At 44.7% G+C, this 17,860-nt stretch overlaps 1 protein-coding gene across 2 annotated transcripts in view; it reads right to left on the reverse strand.

Annotated features, from left to right (window-relative positions):
- Positions 1-17,860, reverse strand: part of CNTN1 (contactin 1) — a 308,991-nt gene that overhangs the window by 41,484 nt on the left and 249,647 nt on the right. For both annotated transcript variants that reach the window (XM_075344989.1, XM_075344990.1), the window contains 4 exons: positions 16,713-16,871; positions 6,030-6,179; positions 5,847-5,917; positions 4,178-4,412 (listed from right to left, as the gene is read on the reverse strand). In XM_075344989.1, coding sequence (XP_075201104.1) covers positions 4,178-4,412; positions 5,847-5,917; positions 6,030-6,179; positions 16,713-16,871 — 615 coding nt within the window. The remainder of the gene's footprint in view (positions 1-4,177; positions 4,413-5,846; positions 5,918-6,029; positions 6,180-16,712; positions 16,872-17,860) is intronic.

Consider the following 17,860-nt stretch of genomic DNA (forward strand, 5'->3'; position numbering starts at 1 on the left):
TAGCAAAGTCCAATAGCCACGTATAGGATGCCACTAGGTACACTGTGTGTTTGCTAGTATAATGGCTTAGTTATAATTCGTTGGAGTGTGCAACGCAGGCAGACGTGCTGCAAATGTCTTGGCACTAGTGGGACTATAGCAAAGTCCAATAGCCACGTATAGGATGCCACTAGGTACACTGAGTGTTTGCTAGTATAATGGCTTCGTTATAATTTGTTGGAGTGTGCAACGCAGGCAGATGCGCTCTGCAAATGTCTTGGCCCTAGTGGGACTATAGCAAAGTCCAATAGCCACGTATAGGATGCCACTAGGTACACTGAGTGTTTGCTAGTATAATGGCTGAGTTTAAAAAACTTGGAGTGTGCAATGCAGGCAGATGTGCTCTGCTAATGTCTTTGCACTAGTGGGACTATAGCAAAGTCCAATAGCCACGTATAGGATGCCACTAGGTACACTGAGTGTTTGCTAGTAAAATTGCTTAGTTTAAAAAACTTGGAGTGTGCAATGCAGGCAGACGTGCTCTGCAAATGTCTTTGCACTAGTGGGACTATAGCAAAGTCCAATAGCCACAGATAGGATGCCACTAGGTACACTGAGTGTTTGCTAGTATAATGGCTTACTTAGAATGAGTTGGAGTGTGCAGAGGACAAGAGGGTACAGTGGCAGGATTGTGGTGCTCTGGGTAGAGGAATGGAAGCCTGCCTTTCTATTCCCTCCTAATGGTGAAATGCAGGGAGGAAATCCCTGACCTGGGCTACACAGACGCTGTTGCTGTTTGCAGGACCTGTCACCTATGGCTCTCTGACCCTGCCGGTACGAGCCCTTAAAAGGACTGCTAGAATGTGCTCTCCCTAAGCTGTCTAACGCTGTGTATGCAGCGCATACAGCTGTATCGGCGATAGGACAAAGGACGGAACTGCGACAGTGATGTCTGACACCAAAGACGCAGAAGGCAGATAATGGCGATCGTGAAGAAAATGTCCGGTTTTATAATGCAGGGACATGTGACATGCAGATCCTATCACACATGCCGTTGCTTCTCTGCCTCAAAGTCCACTTAGGTGTGTGTGTGTCTGTGATTGCCTGACATGCTGGCCAGCCCCACAAGACGCGCGCGCTTAGGGAAGGAAGACAAGAAAAAAAAAAAAAAAAATGGCGATCGCCATTATAGAAACAGCAGTGATCTGAAGGCGCTGTTCACGCACACTATACACTGAAATGTGATAATAGTTTGATTCACAGAGTGACTTACACTATTAGGGTATGTGCGCACGTTGCTTTTTACCTGCTTTTTACCTGCTTTTTTGCTGCTTTTTCTTCTGCGCTGTTTAATGCCAAAATGGATGTGTTTTTCTATTCAAGCAAAGTCTATGGGAATTTGGGTTTCTTGTTCACACTATGTTGTTCAAAATGCTGCCTTTTTGTGGCAGAACTTTGGTCAAAAACTCAGCTTTGCAGTGCAAAACCCAAATGGCAAAAACAATTGACATGTTGCTTCTTTGAAAAGCTGAGTTTTTGACCAAAGTTCTGCCTCAAAAAGGCAGCATTTTGAACAACATAGTGTGAACAAGAAACCCAAATTCCCATAGACTTTGCTTGAATAGAAGAACACATCCATTTTGGCATTAAACAGCGCAGAAGAAAAAGCAGCAAAAAAGCAGGTAAAAAGCAGGTAAAAAGCAACGTGCGCACATACCCTTACAGCAGAAACCAAGCTAAGATTTAGCTGTTTTTTGGCTGCTAGAACCGTTCTCGAACGTTTCTAGAACTATCGAGCTTTTGCAAAAAGCTCGAGTTCTAGTTCGATCTAGAACATGCCCCAAAATCACTCGAGCCTAGAACTGGAGAACCACGAACCACGAACCGCGCTCAACTCTAATGGGGACATGGTTTTGATGCGATATTGATGTGTTTTTTCCCAGAAGATACAGACTTGGTGCAAGAGTTTGGTGTATAAATTTCAGCACCAAAACTGCATATCCTGGCAAAAAAATCACATCAAAACTGCATTGCGTTTTGATGTATTTTTTTTTACCATGAGATGCAGATTTGGTGCAGGAATTTGGTGTATAAGTTTCAACACATAATCTGCATCTAATGGCAAAAAAACATGCAAAAACAGTTTTGACCCCATTTCGGTGTGCTTTTCTGCCAGGAGATGCAAATTTGATGCTGAAATGTCTGCACCAGATTTATGCACCAAATTTGCATCTCCTGGCAAAAAAATGCATCAATATTGTATCAAAATTGCATCACGTTTAGATTAGGTTTTTTTGCCAGAAGATGCAGATTTGGTGCAGAAATTTGGTGTATAAATTTCCGCACCAAATCTGCACCTACTTGAAAAATATTGCATCAAAACTTCATCGCATTTAGATGCATTTTTTTGCCAGGAGTTGCAGTATTGATGCAGGAATTTGTTGTATAAATTTCAGTACCATAACTGCTGAAAAAAGAAATACGGTTTTCTACCAGGAGATGCATGTTTCATTGAACTGAATGAGTTCACCTTAGGTGAGGTCACTGAGTTCAATGACGTCACCTGAGATCAGTTTACTTGCGGTCACAGTGGGGTACTGTGCCCACGCGTTGTAACTTCAGTATGTAGCCGAGCCAGGATCTTTGTTGAATCTCATGTGGATTACATTGGAACTGGGTGTTTGTGGTTAAGAAATTGGAGAAAGAGGGTGTGTTTTTGTATTTTATTTCAAATAAAAGATTTTTTTGGTGTTTGTGTTTATTGATTTTCACTTACAGTATTCGTAATGGGGGTCTCATAGATGCCTCCCATTACTACTGAAGGGCTTAAGGCGGCGTCACACGGTACGATATATCGTGCGATCGCATAAGCGATCACACCCGCCCCCGTCGTTTGTGCAACACAGGCAACTAGTTGCCTGTGGCGCACAATGTCGTTAATCCCCATCACACGTACTTACCTCTCTAATGACGTCGCTGTGGGTGGCGAACATCCTCTTCCAGAAGGGGGAGGGACGTTCGGCGTCACAGCGACGTCACACAGCGGCCGCCCAATAGAAGCGGAGGGGTGGAGATGAGCGGGACATAACATCCCGCCCACCTCCTTCCTTCCTCATTGCCGGCGGCCGCAGGTAAGCTGTGTTCGTCGTTCCCAGGGTATCACACGTAGTGATGTGTGCTACCTCGAGAACGATGAACAACCGGCGTGCAGAAGGAGGAACGACATTATGAAAATGAACGACGTGTCAACGAGCAATGATAAGGTGAGTATTTTTGCTTGTTAACAGTTGTTCGGAGATGTCACACACTACGACATCTCTAACGATGCCGGATGTGTGTCACAAATTCTGTGACCCCGCTGACATATCGTTAGATATATCGTAGCGTGTGACGGTGCCTTTAGTGGCAACTGTGAGCTGTCATAAACCCCATATATTATTCCAATTGTCACCACACAAGGGCAATCGGGATGAGCCGAGTAAAGTGCTGAGATTCTTGCATCTAATAGATGCGGCAATTCTGGGCGGCAACAGGCTGCTATTTTTAGGCTGGGGGGCTCAATAACATGGGTCTCCCAAGCCTCAGAATACAAACTCCCAGCTGTCGATTTTATCATGGCTGGGTATCGAAATTGGCAAGAACCACACGCCATTTTTTTTTAATTATTTACATAAATAATTTTAAAAAAGCTGCATAGGCTTCCTCTTAATTTTGATACACAGCCAAGATAAGCACACTGCTAGGGGCTGCAGCCTGTAGCCATATGAGGGGACCCTACAACAATTTATTTATTTATTTTTTCCACTATTACAAACTATCACAGACGCTGTCACAGAGGGTGGAGGTGCGGTCTGACTGCAACCAATCACAGACAATGGGACTGCCAGTGGGTGAGAAAAGCAGTGAATATATATGAGGATTAATGAGCAACCCCAGAAGTGGTGATACAGCTGCTCAGGAGACTCAGTAAATATAACAGTCCTACTCAAATCCCCCTAGACCCTTCTACCACCATTTTAAAACAGTGTTCTGGTCCCCATAGATTTATATGGGGATTGGCGTCTGGGCAGATGTTCGTGTTCAAGTCTGGTCCCGAACCAAATTTATTTTCAAAAATCCGGTTGGACCCACCAAACCTGAATATCTGCAGTTTCGCCCATGTCTACCTATCTCCCCAATGATTAGTCAGGCAGCTCACCTTCATCTGCTGAATATATAGTAGCGATACTGCTGAATGGACCATTTCCCATATTATTGAAAGCATTAACTTTTACTTGAAACTGTGTGGCAGGAGTGATGCTATCCTCTTTATGTATATACCGCCCACTTTCTGGATTGTTTACTGTCACTTTCCTCCATTCTCTTTCGTTAAAAGGCTTAAAGGCAATAACGTATCCAAAATTGTCACCATAATGGTATTCACGGGCTAAAGGCTGTAAAGAAAAAACAGTACTGTAAGTAAGAGAATAAGCACCAAAACTTATAATCAGTCTTATGTAATGAAATGATGAAAATCCAGATTCACAGTGTGTGGATAAAATTGGGATTCTGATCTGGCATAAATCCTAAGGGGTACTTTGCACACTACGACATCGCAGGTGCGATGTCGGTGGGGTCAAATTGAAAGTGACGCACATCCGGCATCGCAGGTGACATCGTAGTGTGTAAAACCTAGATGATACGATTAACGAGCGCAAAAGCGTCGTAATCGTATCATTGGTGTAGCATCAGCGTAATCCATAATTACGCTGACGCGATGGTCCGATGTTGTTCCTCGCTCCAGCAGCAGCACACATCGCTGTGTGTGAAGCCGCAGGAGCGAGGAACATCTCCTACCGGCGTCACCGCGGCTTCCGTAGGATATGCGGAAGGGAGAAGGTGGGCGGGATGTTTACATCCCGCTCATCTCCGCTCCTCCGCTCCTATTGGCCGCCTATTGTGTGACGTCGCAGTGACGCCGTACGACCCGCCCCCTTAATAAGGAGGCGGGTCACCGGCCAGAGCGACGTCCCAGGACAGGTGAGTCCATGTGAAGCTGCAGTAGCGATAATGTTCGCTACAGCAGCTATCACAAGGATATCGCAGCTGCGACGGGGGCGGGGACTATCACGCTCGGCATTGCAGCATCGGCTTGCGATGTCGCAGCGTGCAAAGTACCCCTTAGTCATATGCAAAGGACTGTTAAAATCCACTTTTGACTTTTAGGATCGCTACTTCCAATAGGTGGCGCTGCGCTAGAGTTTGTCTCCTTTCCTGGAGAGACAATGTGGATAAAATAGAAATTTATTGAAAGTCCATTGAAAGGTAAAACACAGACATCATTGTCAATAGAAAAATTAAGAAAGATCTACGCATTTCGAATAATAAACAGTCTTAATTATGAACAAGAATATTTATCATTCGAAAAGCGTAGTTCTTTTTTAATTTTTCTATTGACATTTATGTCTGTATTTTACCTTTCGATGGACTTTCAATAAAATTCTATTTAATCTTCTTCACACCATAAAGTCGGATTTTTATCCTTTCAAGACCTTCTCTACATTTACCATTGGTTCTTTTGCTCTAGAATGTTGATTTGAGGGTGCGTTAGACTTTCTCTTTTTTCTTTAATCTCATGTAATATGTCACTTTCTATAATCAAGCTTTCAAGTTTGTAGTATAGAATTCAACTTACACAAATCATTCCTCTGTCCGGTTTGTGGCCGACCCTTTATAAATTGTGAGTGAACCTCCAATATCTCCCTCAGTACTCTTTCTTCTGCTCCCTGCCTCTTCAGCTCTGATTCATACCCCATTTCCAGTTCACAAATTTTTATTACTAGTGAAGCACAAATATACTTGTAAAGAATAATATCATCTTCACTTACCACCCAAGTAATTGTTAACTCTCGATTAGTTCCTCCTCCTCCGCCAACATCAGAAGGAGCAACAATGGGTACTTAAAATAAAAATATCCAACAAAATATTATCAATTACAATTATAATCTATCTAGAAGAATTCTAAACATTAAATGCATATGTTATAAGACTACATCAAACATCATACTTACCAGCTGCTTCTGTTCTGATTTTTGATGATGGCAGACTTGGGTCACCAGTGCCTAGTGTATTCGTTGCTATGACTCGAAATTCATAATCCATCCATGGAATCAAATCGATTATCCTTGCTGACTCCATATTTCCTTCAATGTTAGGGATTTCTAATATCAGGGATAAAAAACAGATGTTTTTCAGAGATCAAAAAACAATATAATTATTATTACACAGTAGGTGTGATAACACGCTTTGCAATGCCCAGCGTCTTGGCATGGAGACACAAAACCGCGCATGCATGCGGATTTGTACCAGTCAGCATTGAGCTTCCTTGAGGCCGGGTGTATGAGTTCCGGCTTCAAAGACGCTCACTGCCTATGATCTGAAGTCTTCCACATGTCCGGTCATGTACACTCCTCTTTGAAGCTGGGACACATACACCCGACTTCTGAGTAGCAATTCCTCCTTTATTTTTTTTGTTTTTGATCTTCACTTTGCAGTGCAGTTGACCTAATAAGTTTGTTCCAGTATGCTTATGATAATACAAAGTTCATATACAGTGCCATGAAAAAGTATTCATTTTTTCACGTTGCAACCACAAACTTAAATTTTATTGGTATTTTATGCAATATACCAACACAAAGTAGCAAGTACGGTACTTGTGGTGCAAAAAGAAATTATACATGGTTTTGTAAATTTTTTTAAAAAATATAAATCTGAATGAAAATTATGATGTGCATTTGCACTTAGCCCCCAGAGACAATACTTTGTAGGACAACCCTTCATTCCAATTACTGCTGTAACTCTTTTGGGGTATGTCTCTACCAGCTGTGCACATCTAAAGGCTGAAATGTTTTCCAATTCTTCTTTGCAAAATAGCTCTATCTCAGTGAAATTGGATAGAGGCATCTGTGAATAGCAATTCTCAAGTCTTGCCATAGATATTTAATGGGATGTAGGTTTGGACTTTGACTGGGCAATTCACACACATGAATATGCTTTGATCTAAACTGTTCCATTGCAGCTCTGGCAGTGTGTTTAGTGTCGTAGTCAGGGCCGTACATTTTTTACATTTTTTTTTTTTTGCGGCCGCCGAGCACAGGGAGCTGATTGACCCCGGAACTGCCGGCGCCTGCACTTCTGGGGTCACAGGCGCGCGCCAATCAGCTGCTTCCTCTGTGCTGCGTTCACTGCTGTGTGGACGTCACATGCAGAGCTCACAGCAGGACGCCGCGGAGGACGCCGTGATGGAAGCCGGTGTCAGAAGAGGATACTCACGTGAGCCAGGAAGATGGCGGCGGGCACTGGAGCAGGTAAGTGGATTCATAAGGAGCGTGGGGGTGTCTCTAATGCAGACCGGAGATCTGCGCATGCGGGGGGGGGGGGGCAAAGGCTGATACTGGAGGGAGGCAGAGGCTGAGACTGGGGGGAGGCTGGAGGGAGGCAGAGGATGAGACTGGGGGGAGGCTGAAGGGAGGCAGAGGCTGAGACTGGGGGGAGGCTGGAGGGAGGCAGAGGCTGAGACTGGGAGGAGGCAGAGGCTGAGACTGGGAGGAGGCAGAGGCTGAGACTGGGGGGAGGCTGGAGGGAGGCAGAGGCTGAGACTTGGGGGGAGGCTGGAGGGAGGCAGAGGCAGAGACTGGGGGGAGGCTGGAGGGAGGCAGAGGCTGAGACTGGGGGGAGGCTGGTGGGAGGCAGAGGCTGAGACTGGGGGGAGGCTGGAGGGAGGCAGAGGCTGAGACTGGAGGGAGGCAGAGGCTGAGACTGGGGGGAGGCTGGAGGGAGGCAGAGGCTGAGACTGGGGGGAGGCTGGAGGGAGGCAGAGTCTGAGACTGGGAGGAGGCAGAGGCTGAGACTGGGGGAGGCTGGAGGGAGGCAGAGGCTGAGACTGGAGAGAGGCAGAAGCTGAGACTGGGGGAGGCCTGGAGGGAGGCAGAGCCTGAGACTGGGGGGGGAGGTTTGGAGGGAGGCAGAGGCAGAGACTGGGGGGAGGCTAGAGGGAGGCAGAGGCAGAGACTGGGGGGGGAGGCTGGAGGGAGGCAGAGCTGAGACTGGGGGAAGGCTGGAGGGAGGGCAGAGGCTGAGGACTTGGGGAGGGCTGGAGGGAGGCAGAGACTGAGACTGAGGGAGGCTGGAGGGGAGGGCAGAGGCTGGGACTGGGGGGGAGGCTTGGAGGGAGGGCTGAGACTGGGGGGAGGCTGGAGGGAGGCTGAGACTGGGGGGAGGCCTGGGAGGGGAGGCTGAGACTGTGTGGAGGCTGGAGGAGGCTGAAACTGGGGGGAAGCTGGAGGGAGGCTGAGACTGGGGGGGAGGCTGGAGGGAGGCAGAGGGCTGAGACTGGGGGGAGGCTGGAGGGAGGCAGAGGCTGAGACTGGGGGGGGAGGCTGGGAGGGAGGCAGAGGCTGAGACTGGGGGGAGTGCTGGAGGGAGGCAGAGGGCTAAGACTGGGGGGGAGGCAGAGGCTGAGACTGGGGGGAGGGTGGAGGGAAACTGAGGCCTGAGGACATGGGGGGGGAGGCTGGTGGGAGGCTGAGATGGGGAGGGGAGGCTGAGGAGGAGACTGGGGGGAGGCTGGAGGGAGGCTGAGGCGGAGACTGGGGGGGAGGCTGGAGGGAGGCTGAGGTGGAGACTGGGGGGGAGGCAGGAGGGAGGCTGAGGCAGAGACTGGGGCAGGCTGAGGCTGGGGGGGAGGGCAAAGGCTGAGACTGGGAGGAGAGAGGGCTGATGCTGAGGGAAGATAGGAGGCTGATGCTGGGGGACAGAGGCTGATGCTGGGGGGAGTGGGAGAGAGGGGGCTAATGCTAGAGACAGAGGGACAAGGGATGAGGGATAGTGCAATGACAAAAATCAATTGGTGGGGGGGGAGTGTAAGGACTCAGAATAAGAGGGGGGGCAGCATTGGGAGCTCATTATGGAGAAGGGGCAGCATGTGTGGGATCAGTATGGAGTCGAGCAATGTAGGGAGTCAATATCAAGAGTGGGGGTAGTGTGTGTGTGGGGGGGTCTCAGCATAAGCGTTAGTGTGGTGGTCTTAGCATGAGTGGGGCAACATGAAGGTCTCATAATGGAAAAGAGGAAGGCAGCATTAGGAGCTCATGGAGAGGGGCAGCATGCATGGAACATTGTGAGAAGGGGGCAGCATGCATGGGACACTGTGAGGAGGGGGGCAGCATGCATGGGACACTGTGAGGAGGGGGCAGCATGCATGGGACACTGTGAGGAGGGGGCAGCATGCATGGGGACACTGTGAGGAGGGGGCAGCATGCATGGGACACTGTGAGGAGGGGGCAGCATGCATGGGACACTGTGAGGAGGGGGGCAGCAATGCATGGGACATTGTGAGGAGGTAGCAGCATGCATGGGGACATTGTGAGGAGGGGGCAGCATGCATGGGACATTGTGAGGAGGGGGCAGCATGCATGGGACATTGTGAGGAGGGAGCAGCATGCATGGGACATTGTGAGGAGGGAGCAGGCATGCATGGGACATTGTGAGGAGGGGGCAGCAAGCATGACACATTGTGAGGAGGGAGCAGCATGCATGGGGACATTGTGAGGAGAGGGCAGCATGCATGGGACATTGTGAGGAGGGAGCAGCATGCACGGGACATTGTGAGGAGGGGGCAGCATGCATGGGACATTGTGAGGAGGGAGCAGCATGCATGGGACATTGTGAGGAGGGGGCAGCATGCATGGGACATTGTGAGGAGGGAGCAGCATGCATGGGACATTGTGAGGAGGGGGCAGCATGCATGGGACATTGTGAGGAGGGGGCAGCATGCATGGGACATTGTGAGGAGGGGGAAGCATGCATGGGACATTGTGAGGAGGGGGCAGCATGCATGGGACATTGTCCTCATATCATGCTGCTCCCTCCTCACAATGTACAGATCATATTTCATAATCGAGGAAGGTGTGGTGGATATACAGTAGTTTATAAGGGAGGGCAGAGTGGTGTTTTAGTTTATTAGGGGCAGTGTCACAGTCACAGTATATAAGTGGGGACGGTGTAATGGGAATATGTTATACTCATGCTATGTTTTGATGTGCCTATGGTGATTCCCATTGGGGGGGGTTAGTGCCCTTCGTTTCTTATTGATACTTTTTAAAGTGTGCTACAGAGTAGATCTGCCTTAAACAGATGTCGTGTGCGAAAACTCAGTTTTACGTTGTCACTAAGGGGCGCGATCACTTAAAGTGCCTAGGGCAGCATGAAGGCAAAATACAGCCCTGGTCGTAGTCCTAGAAGGTGAACCTACCCACCAGTATGAAGTCTCTTGGAGCCTCTAGCAGGTTTTCCCCCAGGATTGCCTTGCATTCAGCTCCATCCATATTCTCATTAACTCTGATCGGCTTCCCTGTTCTTGAAGAAGAAAAGCATCCCCACAGCATGATGCTGCCATCACCATGTTTGACGGTGGGAATGGCATTTTCAGGATGATGTGAAGTGTTAGTTTTCCGCCAAATATTGCATTTTGAATTTAGCCCAAAAAGTTCAGCTTTCGTCTTAATAGACCAGAGCACCTTCTTCCATATTTTAGCTGAGTCCCTTACAATGTCTTTTGAAAACTGTAAACCCGACTTCTTATGGCTTGCTTTCAATGATAACAGCTAGATTTGTGGAGTAAAGGACTAATAGTCGTCTTGTGGATAGATTCTCTCACTTGAGCTGTGGATCTCTGCAGCTCCTCCAGAATGACCATGGGGCTCTTGGCTGCTTCTCTAATTAGTGCTCTCCTTGCTAGGGGTGACAGTTTAGGTGGACATTCATGTCTTGGTAAGTTTACTGTTGTGCCATTCCCTTTCCATTTTTTGGATAATAGATTGAACAGTGTTCAGTGAGATGTTCAGAACTTGGGCTATTTTTTTGATAACCTAACCCTACTTTACTTTTCACAACTTTCTCCTTGACTTCTCTAGTGTGTTCCTTAGTTTTCATAATGCTGTTTGATCCCTAATGCTCTCAAACAAACCACTGAGACTTTTACAGAACAGCTTTAGTTATACTGAGAATGTATTAGATATAGGCGGTCTCCATTTACTATTTAGGTGATTTATTTAAACAACCGGTCACTCAGGATTTTATTTAGGGTTATCAAATGATGGGGGAATGAAAAAAAATGAGAAAATTATGTATAGTTTCCATCACATTTCACAAATACCTGCAACTTTGTGTTGGTGTATCCCATAAAATTACAATAAAATACATTTAAACTAGTGGGTGTCACGTGAAAAAATGTAGAAAGGTTCACAGTGTATGAACACTTTTTAAAGGCAGTGCATATATCTTTTTACCCCTTAAGATAAAACCCCACACCGTAATCTGAGAGGCATAGGCCAGAATTCATAAAGTGTGTGTGTTTTTCACGTTGGTCTGGTTGAGGGGTCATACTGGAGTCAGGTACTGGAATTAGATTACCTGCTTTTGGAATGCTATAGTTCATCAATAATTAGATGAGCTGTGGTGTCCTGCCCCTGTCCCATACCAGCTACGCCCGCTTTGTCAGAGCAGGGAGAAAAACTGGGGTGAAAAATACAAAAGTTGACAAATTTTATGACTTTTCTAAGCTTTTACATCAGAATTCTGAAGTGAAAACTTTGATAAATATGCCTCATAGTATTATTGGTAAAATATAGGTGTCCATATGACTTTCTAATATCTTTTATTCCATAATTTTAGGGAAGAGAAGAGAGAGAAAAACTGTAATTATGTACTACTGGTTTATTTTTTTTCTCTTCTCATTCATGGGACAAATATATTTTATTTGTTTGCATTGTTATTTTTTTAGATTTTGCTATATATGTTTAAGGAAAAAGGAGTCATTTACACTTTCAATTTTTTTTATATACTTTTTTGCAAAATATTTTAATTTTTTTTTTTCCATGAGTGCCAAAACAGAATAAATCCCCTCAAGTGACCACATTTTGGCGATTACATCCCTCTGGGAATTAGTCTACGAGTGTAGTGACAAATTAGTCTCTGGAAAATACCTATGGTGTCAAACACAGTGAATGGTGCAGAATTAAAAATTGCAAATAAGCTCTTTTTGTGCCCAGTACATTGTAGCACCCCTAAATTGTGCTCAGCTTGTGCTTCTGGAAACCTGCAATCTGTACTTTTAAGTGGGCTCTCGTCACTAGAATAATGAAAAACATGTGGATACGCTAACTGTTGTTTACGCACATTGTGGGGCTCAGAAGGAAGGGAAGCATTTGGATTTGGGAGCGCAGATTTTGCAGGATTTCTATTTTTTGGGGGGGGGAACCTTAACATTTTTTTCAGAGCATTTGTGCTACCAGTAATGAAGAAACCCATTATATTTCGTTAACCAATGACGGACCTGAGTGGGGATTTGTGTTTTTGTGGGTTCAGTTGAATGCTATTTTGGTACAGAACATTTTGGATCAGTTCACATTTATCTTGTACTCTATGCTGAGCACTTACATTGGTGTTACTATCTACATCTCCGAAATATGTGATTCAGGTGAAACCCCTGACGGATCCAGTTACTAATGAGGCAGCAGAGTTACTAAGGACTCTGTTTGGCCTGTGTTCAGCGGTGTCTGTCTTTTCAAAGGTGAACAAATCTGTTGATGACTTCTGTGCATGTCTAAAAAGATGGACACCGCCGGATCACAGGCCAGATGGAAATTCAAAGTAACTCCCACTGCCTCATTACAGTGAATTTTCTGTTGGGAATTATGTCTAAATCACATTTTTCAGAGATTTATACAGAATCATGGTGTAAGCGTGTAAGAATAGAGCGCAGGATAAATATGAGCAAACGCCATATTGCGCACCTTTGGAGGCAGAATGAACAAGTCAACATTAGTTTGAAGAATTGACCTTATTCATTTTTTTGCCATTCACCTTGCGGTATAAGTGATTAGGCGGCATTATTCCTCCATTCAGTAACGATTACAGCAATACCCATATTTATATAATTTTTTAGGCTTCACTACTATCACACTAAAAACGCTTTTTTACAAAATACAAGTTTTTGCATCACTGAATTTTGAAGGATATAGTTTTTTTATTTTTCTGCCGACAGATTCATGTAAGGGCTTGTTTTTTGCGAAATGAGTTGGAGTTTTTATTGGTACCATTTTTTGTCAATATAATATTTTTTGATTGCTTTATATTCAACTTTATGTGAGGTAAAATCAAGAAAAAAGAGTAACCCATAAATTGTGTTTTTATTTTCTTTTTATATCGTTCACTGTGCCGTAAAAGTGATAAGATGGCTTTATTCTTCATGTCAGTACAAATACAGCAATACAACATTTAGGCTATGGTCACACAAGACGTTTTTGCAGCGTTTTTTTCCTGACGAAAGCAGACCAAAACCTGATCTTGTGGCAGGATGTCTCCCTGGGACTCATCTGCAGTTTTGGTGCGTTTTTTGTGGCGTTTTTAACAGCTATTTTATTGTGATGTCAAGACCAGCCAGGATTCAAGAGTACCCAAGTACTGGGCCCAGGGCAGGCATTGACCTGGATCCGGCACACAGGTAGTAAAAAAAAAGTAGAAGAAAAAAAAAGTAAAGCAAGCACGCTATAATTACCAGTCTCCGGTAGATGCTAGAGTGTATGGGCTACTTCTAGGTATGATGTCATTCAACAGGCCCCTATCACATGGGAGAAAACATAGCCAAGCTCACTAACCAAGCCGGTCACACCCACTAACCCAGCTGGTCGCACCCACTAACCTGGAAGGAGCCCATACATTCTAGGATCATCCGTATCTGCTCCCGCAAGGCCCCTCCTACTTCCACCGGGGCCCGCTCATTAGCCTCATGCATATTTACGGTTTACCCCCCCACTGGAGTCTGTGGGTTCTATTGTACAGTAAAAAATAAATAAAAATGACCTGGGTCCCCACATATTATGATACCCAGAATAGATAAAGATAAAGCCCAGGGCTACAGGTTGCAGCCCCAAGCTGTGTGCTTATCTTGGCTGTATATCAAAATAAGAGGGACTCCATGCTGTTTTTTAATTATTTAAATATATAAATAAAAAACAACAACAGCGTGATGTCCCCCCCCCAATTTTGATACCCAGCCAAATATAAAGCCCACAGCTGGGGGCTGGTATTCTCAGGCTGGAGAGACCCAGTCTAAAAATATCAGCATGCAACCGCCCAGAATTGTCCTATCCATTTAGATGCAAACACTGAAAAAATCCTTTATTTGAAATAAAATTACAAAAAAGCCCCCTCTTTCACCACTTTATTAACCCCATAATCACCCCTGCAGGTCTGACGTAATCCACACAAGGTTCCACGGTGATTCAGCTATGCAACATCTGAAGATCGCAGTGAGCAGCCATAGAACAGGGACTGCCCACTGTGAGCTCCAGAGAATGAATGAGCCGCACAATCACCGGTCACTTCACTCAGGTAATTTCCGGTCACAGCTGGTGGTACCTGTGGCCCGGGAATAGCCTAAGTGAGGTCAACGCTGAATGCGCGGCTCATTCATTCTCTGTATAGACCCGCAGAGCAGGTCTGTGATTGGTTGCAGTTAGATGCTGGGGGGCGCATCTGACTGAAACCAATCACAGATGAAAAGCAATGGAAGTGGAGGAGCCGTGGGAGCGTACAGCCGCGTCAGGGGATTCTGTAAATATACTGCGCCTGCTCTAATCTCCCTATCCCCACCACCATATAAGTGCCGGCCAGATACCCTGGATCAATTCTGGGCCTAACCGGGGTTTTTCATTACCCCGGTTAGACCCACGAATCCAGGGTATCAGCGAGTCCACCTGTCACTAGGCTGAAAAATTGTAGCAAAAAGCGCTGAAAATAATTACCATGTTCATTCTTTTCATAACGCAGAGCGAAACTGGAGGTGGTTCACAAAACCGTCAGGAAAAAAATCCTGACGTGCTTGTGTGTGTGTGAGATTTCAGAAATCTCATAGACTTTGCTGGGACTGTAAAAAGCAGTGTTTTATTAGCATGGATTTGCATAAAACCAAGGCAAATCCGTAGCTAAAAACGCAGACAAAATGCTGCAGAAACGCAAAGTGTGAACATAGCCTTATATGGTTTTTTATGTTTTGTCGCTTTTACACCATAAAAAACTATTTTATAGGAAAAAAAAACAGTTTTTTGCATTGCTGTATTCTAAGAGCTATAGCTTTTTTATTTTTTTGCTGATGGAGCTATATGGTGGCTTGTTCTTTGCAGGACAAAAATGACATTTTCAGCAGTACCATTTTTGTTTATCTATTACTTTTTGATCGTGTTTTTATTCCACTTTTTTGTAAGCTATATGATAAAAAAGACATACTTTTTGCTACGTTTTTATTTCATTTTTTAGGGTGTTTACCAAATGGCTTAACTAGTGTGACAGGTTTGTAGATTGAGTTGTTACGGATGCGGCAATAGCACATATATGTACTTTTTTACACAAATATAACTATTTATTGGAATAGTTTATTTTTTAGTTTTTTGTTCTTTATTTTCTGATTTTTTTATATTTTTACTTTTTTTATTTTTTTTACTTTTTTTAAAACTTTTTCACTTAGTCTCTTATTGGGACATTTCCCCACAGTACATTGTTTGCAGCTGCGATGTACTGCAGTGCTCGATCACTGCAGAAACTCGCAGCTGTCAGAGCTGCACAGTGAAAGGCTGAATTGATCATGCTGCAGTATGATCACTCAGGCTTCTGTAGTCAGGTGACCTGGAGGTCATCATGATGACCTTAGATCACCATGACAATGATCAAGCCCTCGCAAATACATTTGGAGGGTCCCAATTGGAGGAGAGAGGGAGACTAATCCTCTAAGTGCCGCAATCTATATTGATCGCAGCATTTAGGGAGTTAAACAGTCATGGATGGCGCAGGGACTGTATGACTTTGACTGTCGGGGCTCAGCTGTCGATTAAGGTGAGTCTCCGGTGACAATAGCGGGGGTACAGGGCCCTGTGCATGCCTCCACGATAGCCAGCACATACTGGTATGTCCTTGGTCGAGAATCATTCAACAAATAGGACGTACCGGTACGTCCTTGGTCGTGAAAGGATTAAACACGTACAGCACTAGACTGTACATGGATGTCACACAAATGCCATCTGTTTGCTGTATGTGTTTTTCACACACCCAAAGACTTGTACTGGCCTTTGTCAACCATTCTGCCAGAAAAAATGGACATGTCTCCATGTGGTTCACACGAAGACGTGGTCCGTGTGAAAACATGGATATGAGATCACCATTGGTTATAATGGGTACCTGCGGTATGCGTGGAAAAAAAACGGATAACACATGTGCCAGAAACACAGAGATCTGAAGTATGCCTCAAACTGCTAGGATCAGTCTGAGAATTGGAAGCATCATAATATCATGATAAATCCAATGAGCTGTTATTCCAAATGACGATACAAAAAGGAAGAAATATTACAGCAAACTTAGTTATGACTTTTTCTCTAATATGAGCCTCCTAACACTCTAATTATATCTGTGTGCACAGTGCCTATTACTTTTTGGAAAGAGGACAGTGAGGACTTTCCTCATTAATACTATGAGTCTTTTGACTATTTTTTCTTAGCGGCTATTATACAAAACAAAAATATTAAACCCGTTTGAAATAATAGCTCAGCAGGTTTCATATGATATCATGTCATTAAACAGCACATTTTCATGGCAGATCTGCTTTCCCTATGGTTAGAATTAATCAGCAGATCATCACATACCAGTCTTCACATCTTTCCACTCTTCTGACAGCGATGTTTTAGCTTGAATAGTATACTTAGAAATGGGCTGATGATTGTCTGAACCACTGCTCCATGTGAGTTTCACTGTTGTGTCTCTTATTTCTTCTGTTCTGACACCTCCTGGCGGACCAGGTGGACCTAAAAGAAAGATATGCACATATATAATTTCACATTAATTGTAAAGTATGTAAATAACCTTTGCATACAGGTTATTTTTTTTCCACAATAAGCATAAGAAAGTATATGATAATGTCAAAATGGCTTTTCCTTTGGTGCAACAGGTTTTAATATTTAAATGATAATTGTACTTTCAAGTAACTTTTCAGAATGAGGTGTCCTGTGTAAAGGCCCTGTCACACACACAGATAAATCTGCGGCAGATCTGCGGCAGATCTGCGGCAGATCTGCGGCAAATCTGCGGCAAATCTGTGATTGCAGTGAAATTGTGGACAATCAGTGCCAGGTTTGTGGCTGTGTACAAATGGAACAATATGTCCATGATTTCACTGCAACCACAGATCTGCCAAAGATTTATCTCTGTGTGTGACAGGGCCTTTAGTGTTCATGAGGAATAACATCATGTCTGGCCGTTATCTGACTTGTATCCTGCATTCTCTCCAGTTTTAACTGTTTCGTGCTCTATCTGTAATTTGCAATTTATTTGTATGCTCTCAATTCACTATTTAGTTCATAAAAACAAGTTGCAGAAATATGGAGGACCTTGTACAGCAGAGCTGAGCTTTCTTGATATGAATCAAGCTCTGATGTGAGGTAAAAAATTGCTATAGAGCTCTGCATGATACTATTGTTTGCCCCTGTCTGTTCCCCTCCCTGCAGTTCACTTCTCTAACCTTCCCTCTCCTTAGTGGATAATGGGCTGTCACACGACAACTGCAGTCCATCTCTTAGCAGTATGGACTTCAGCTCATTACCCCCCCCCCCCCCCACCACCACCTCCACAAGTTCAGTAAACAGTGAGGAGAGAAGTGCCTGATTAGTGGGGGAAGGAAGTTGATTTCTCTGACCAGTTACATTAAAACGTTTCTTATAATCTCCTGTGCTATTGGTTTATGCAAAGCTTGTTGAAAGTAAAGTTCCATTTAATTTTGGGGGTAAATGTAATGTAT

This window comes from Anomaloglossus baeobatrachus, chromosome 4 (assembly GCF_048569485.1).
Source record: "Anomaloglossus baeobatrachus isolate aAnoBae1 chromosome 4, aAnoBae1.hap1, whole genome shotgun sequence".
Classification (NCBI taxonomy): Eukaryota; Metazoa; Chordata; class Amphibia; order Anura; family Aromobatidae; genus Anomaloglossus; species Anomaloglossus baeobatrachus.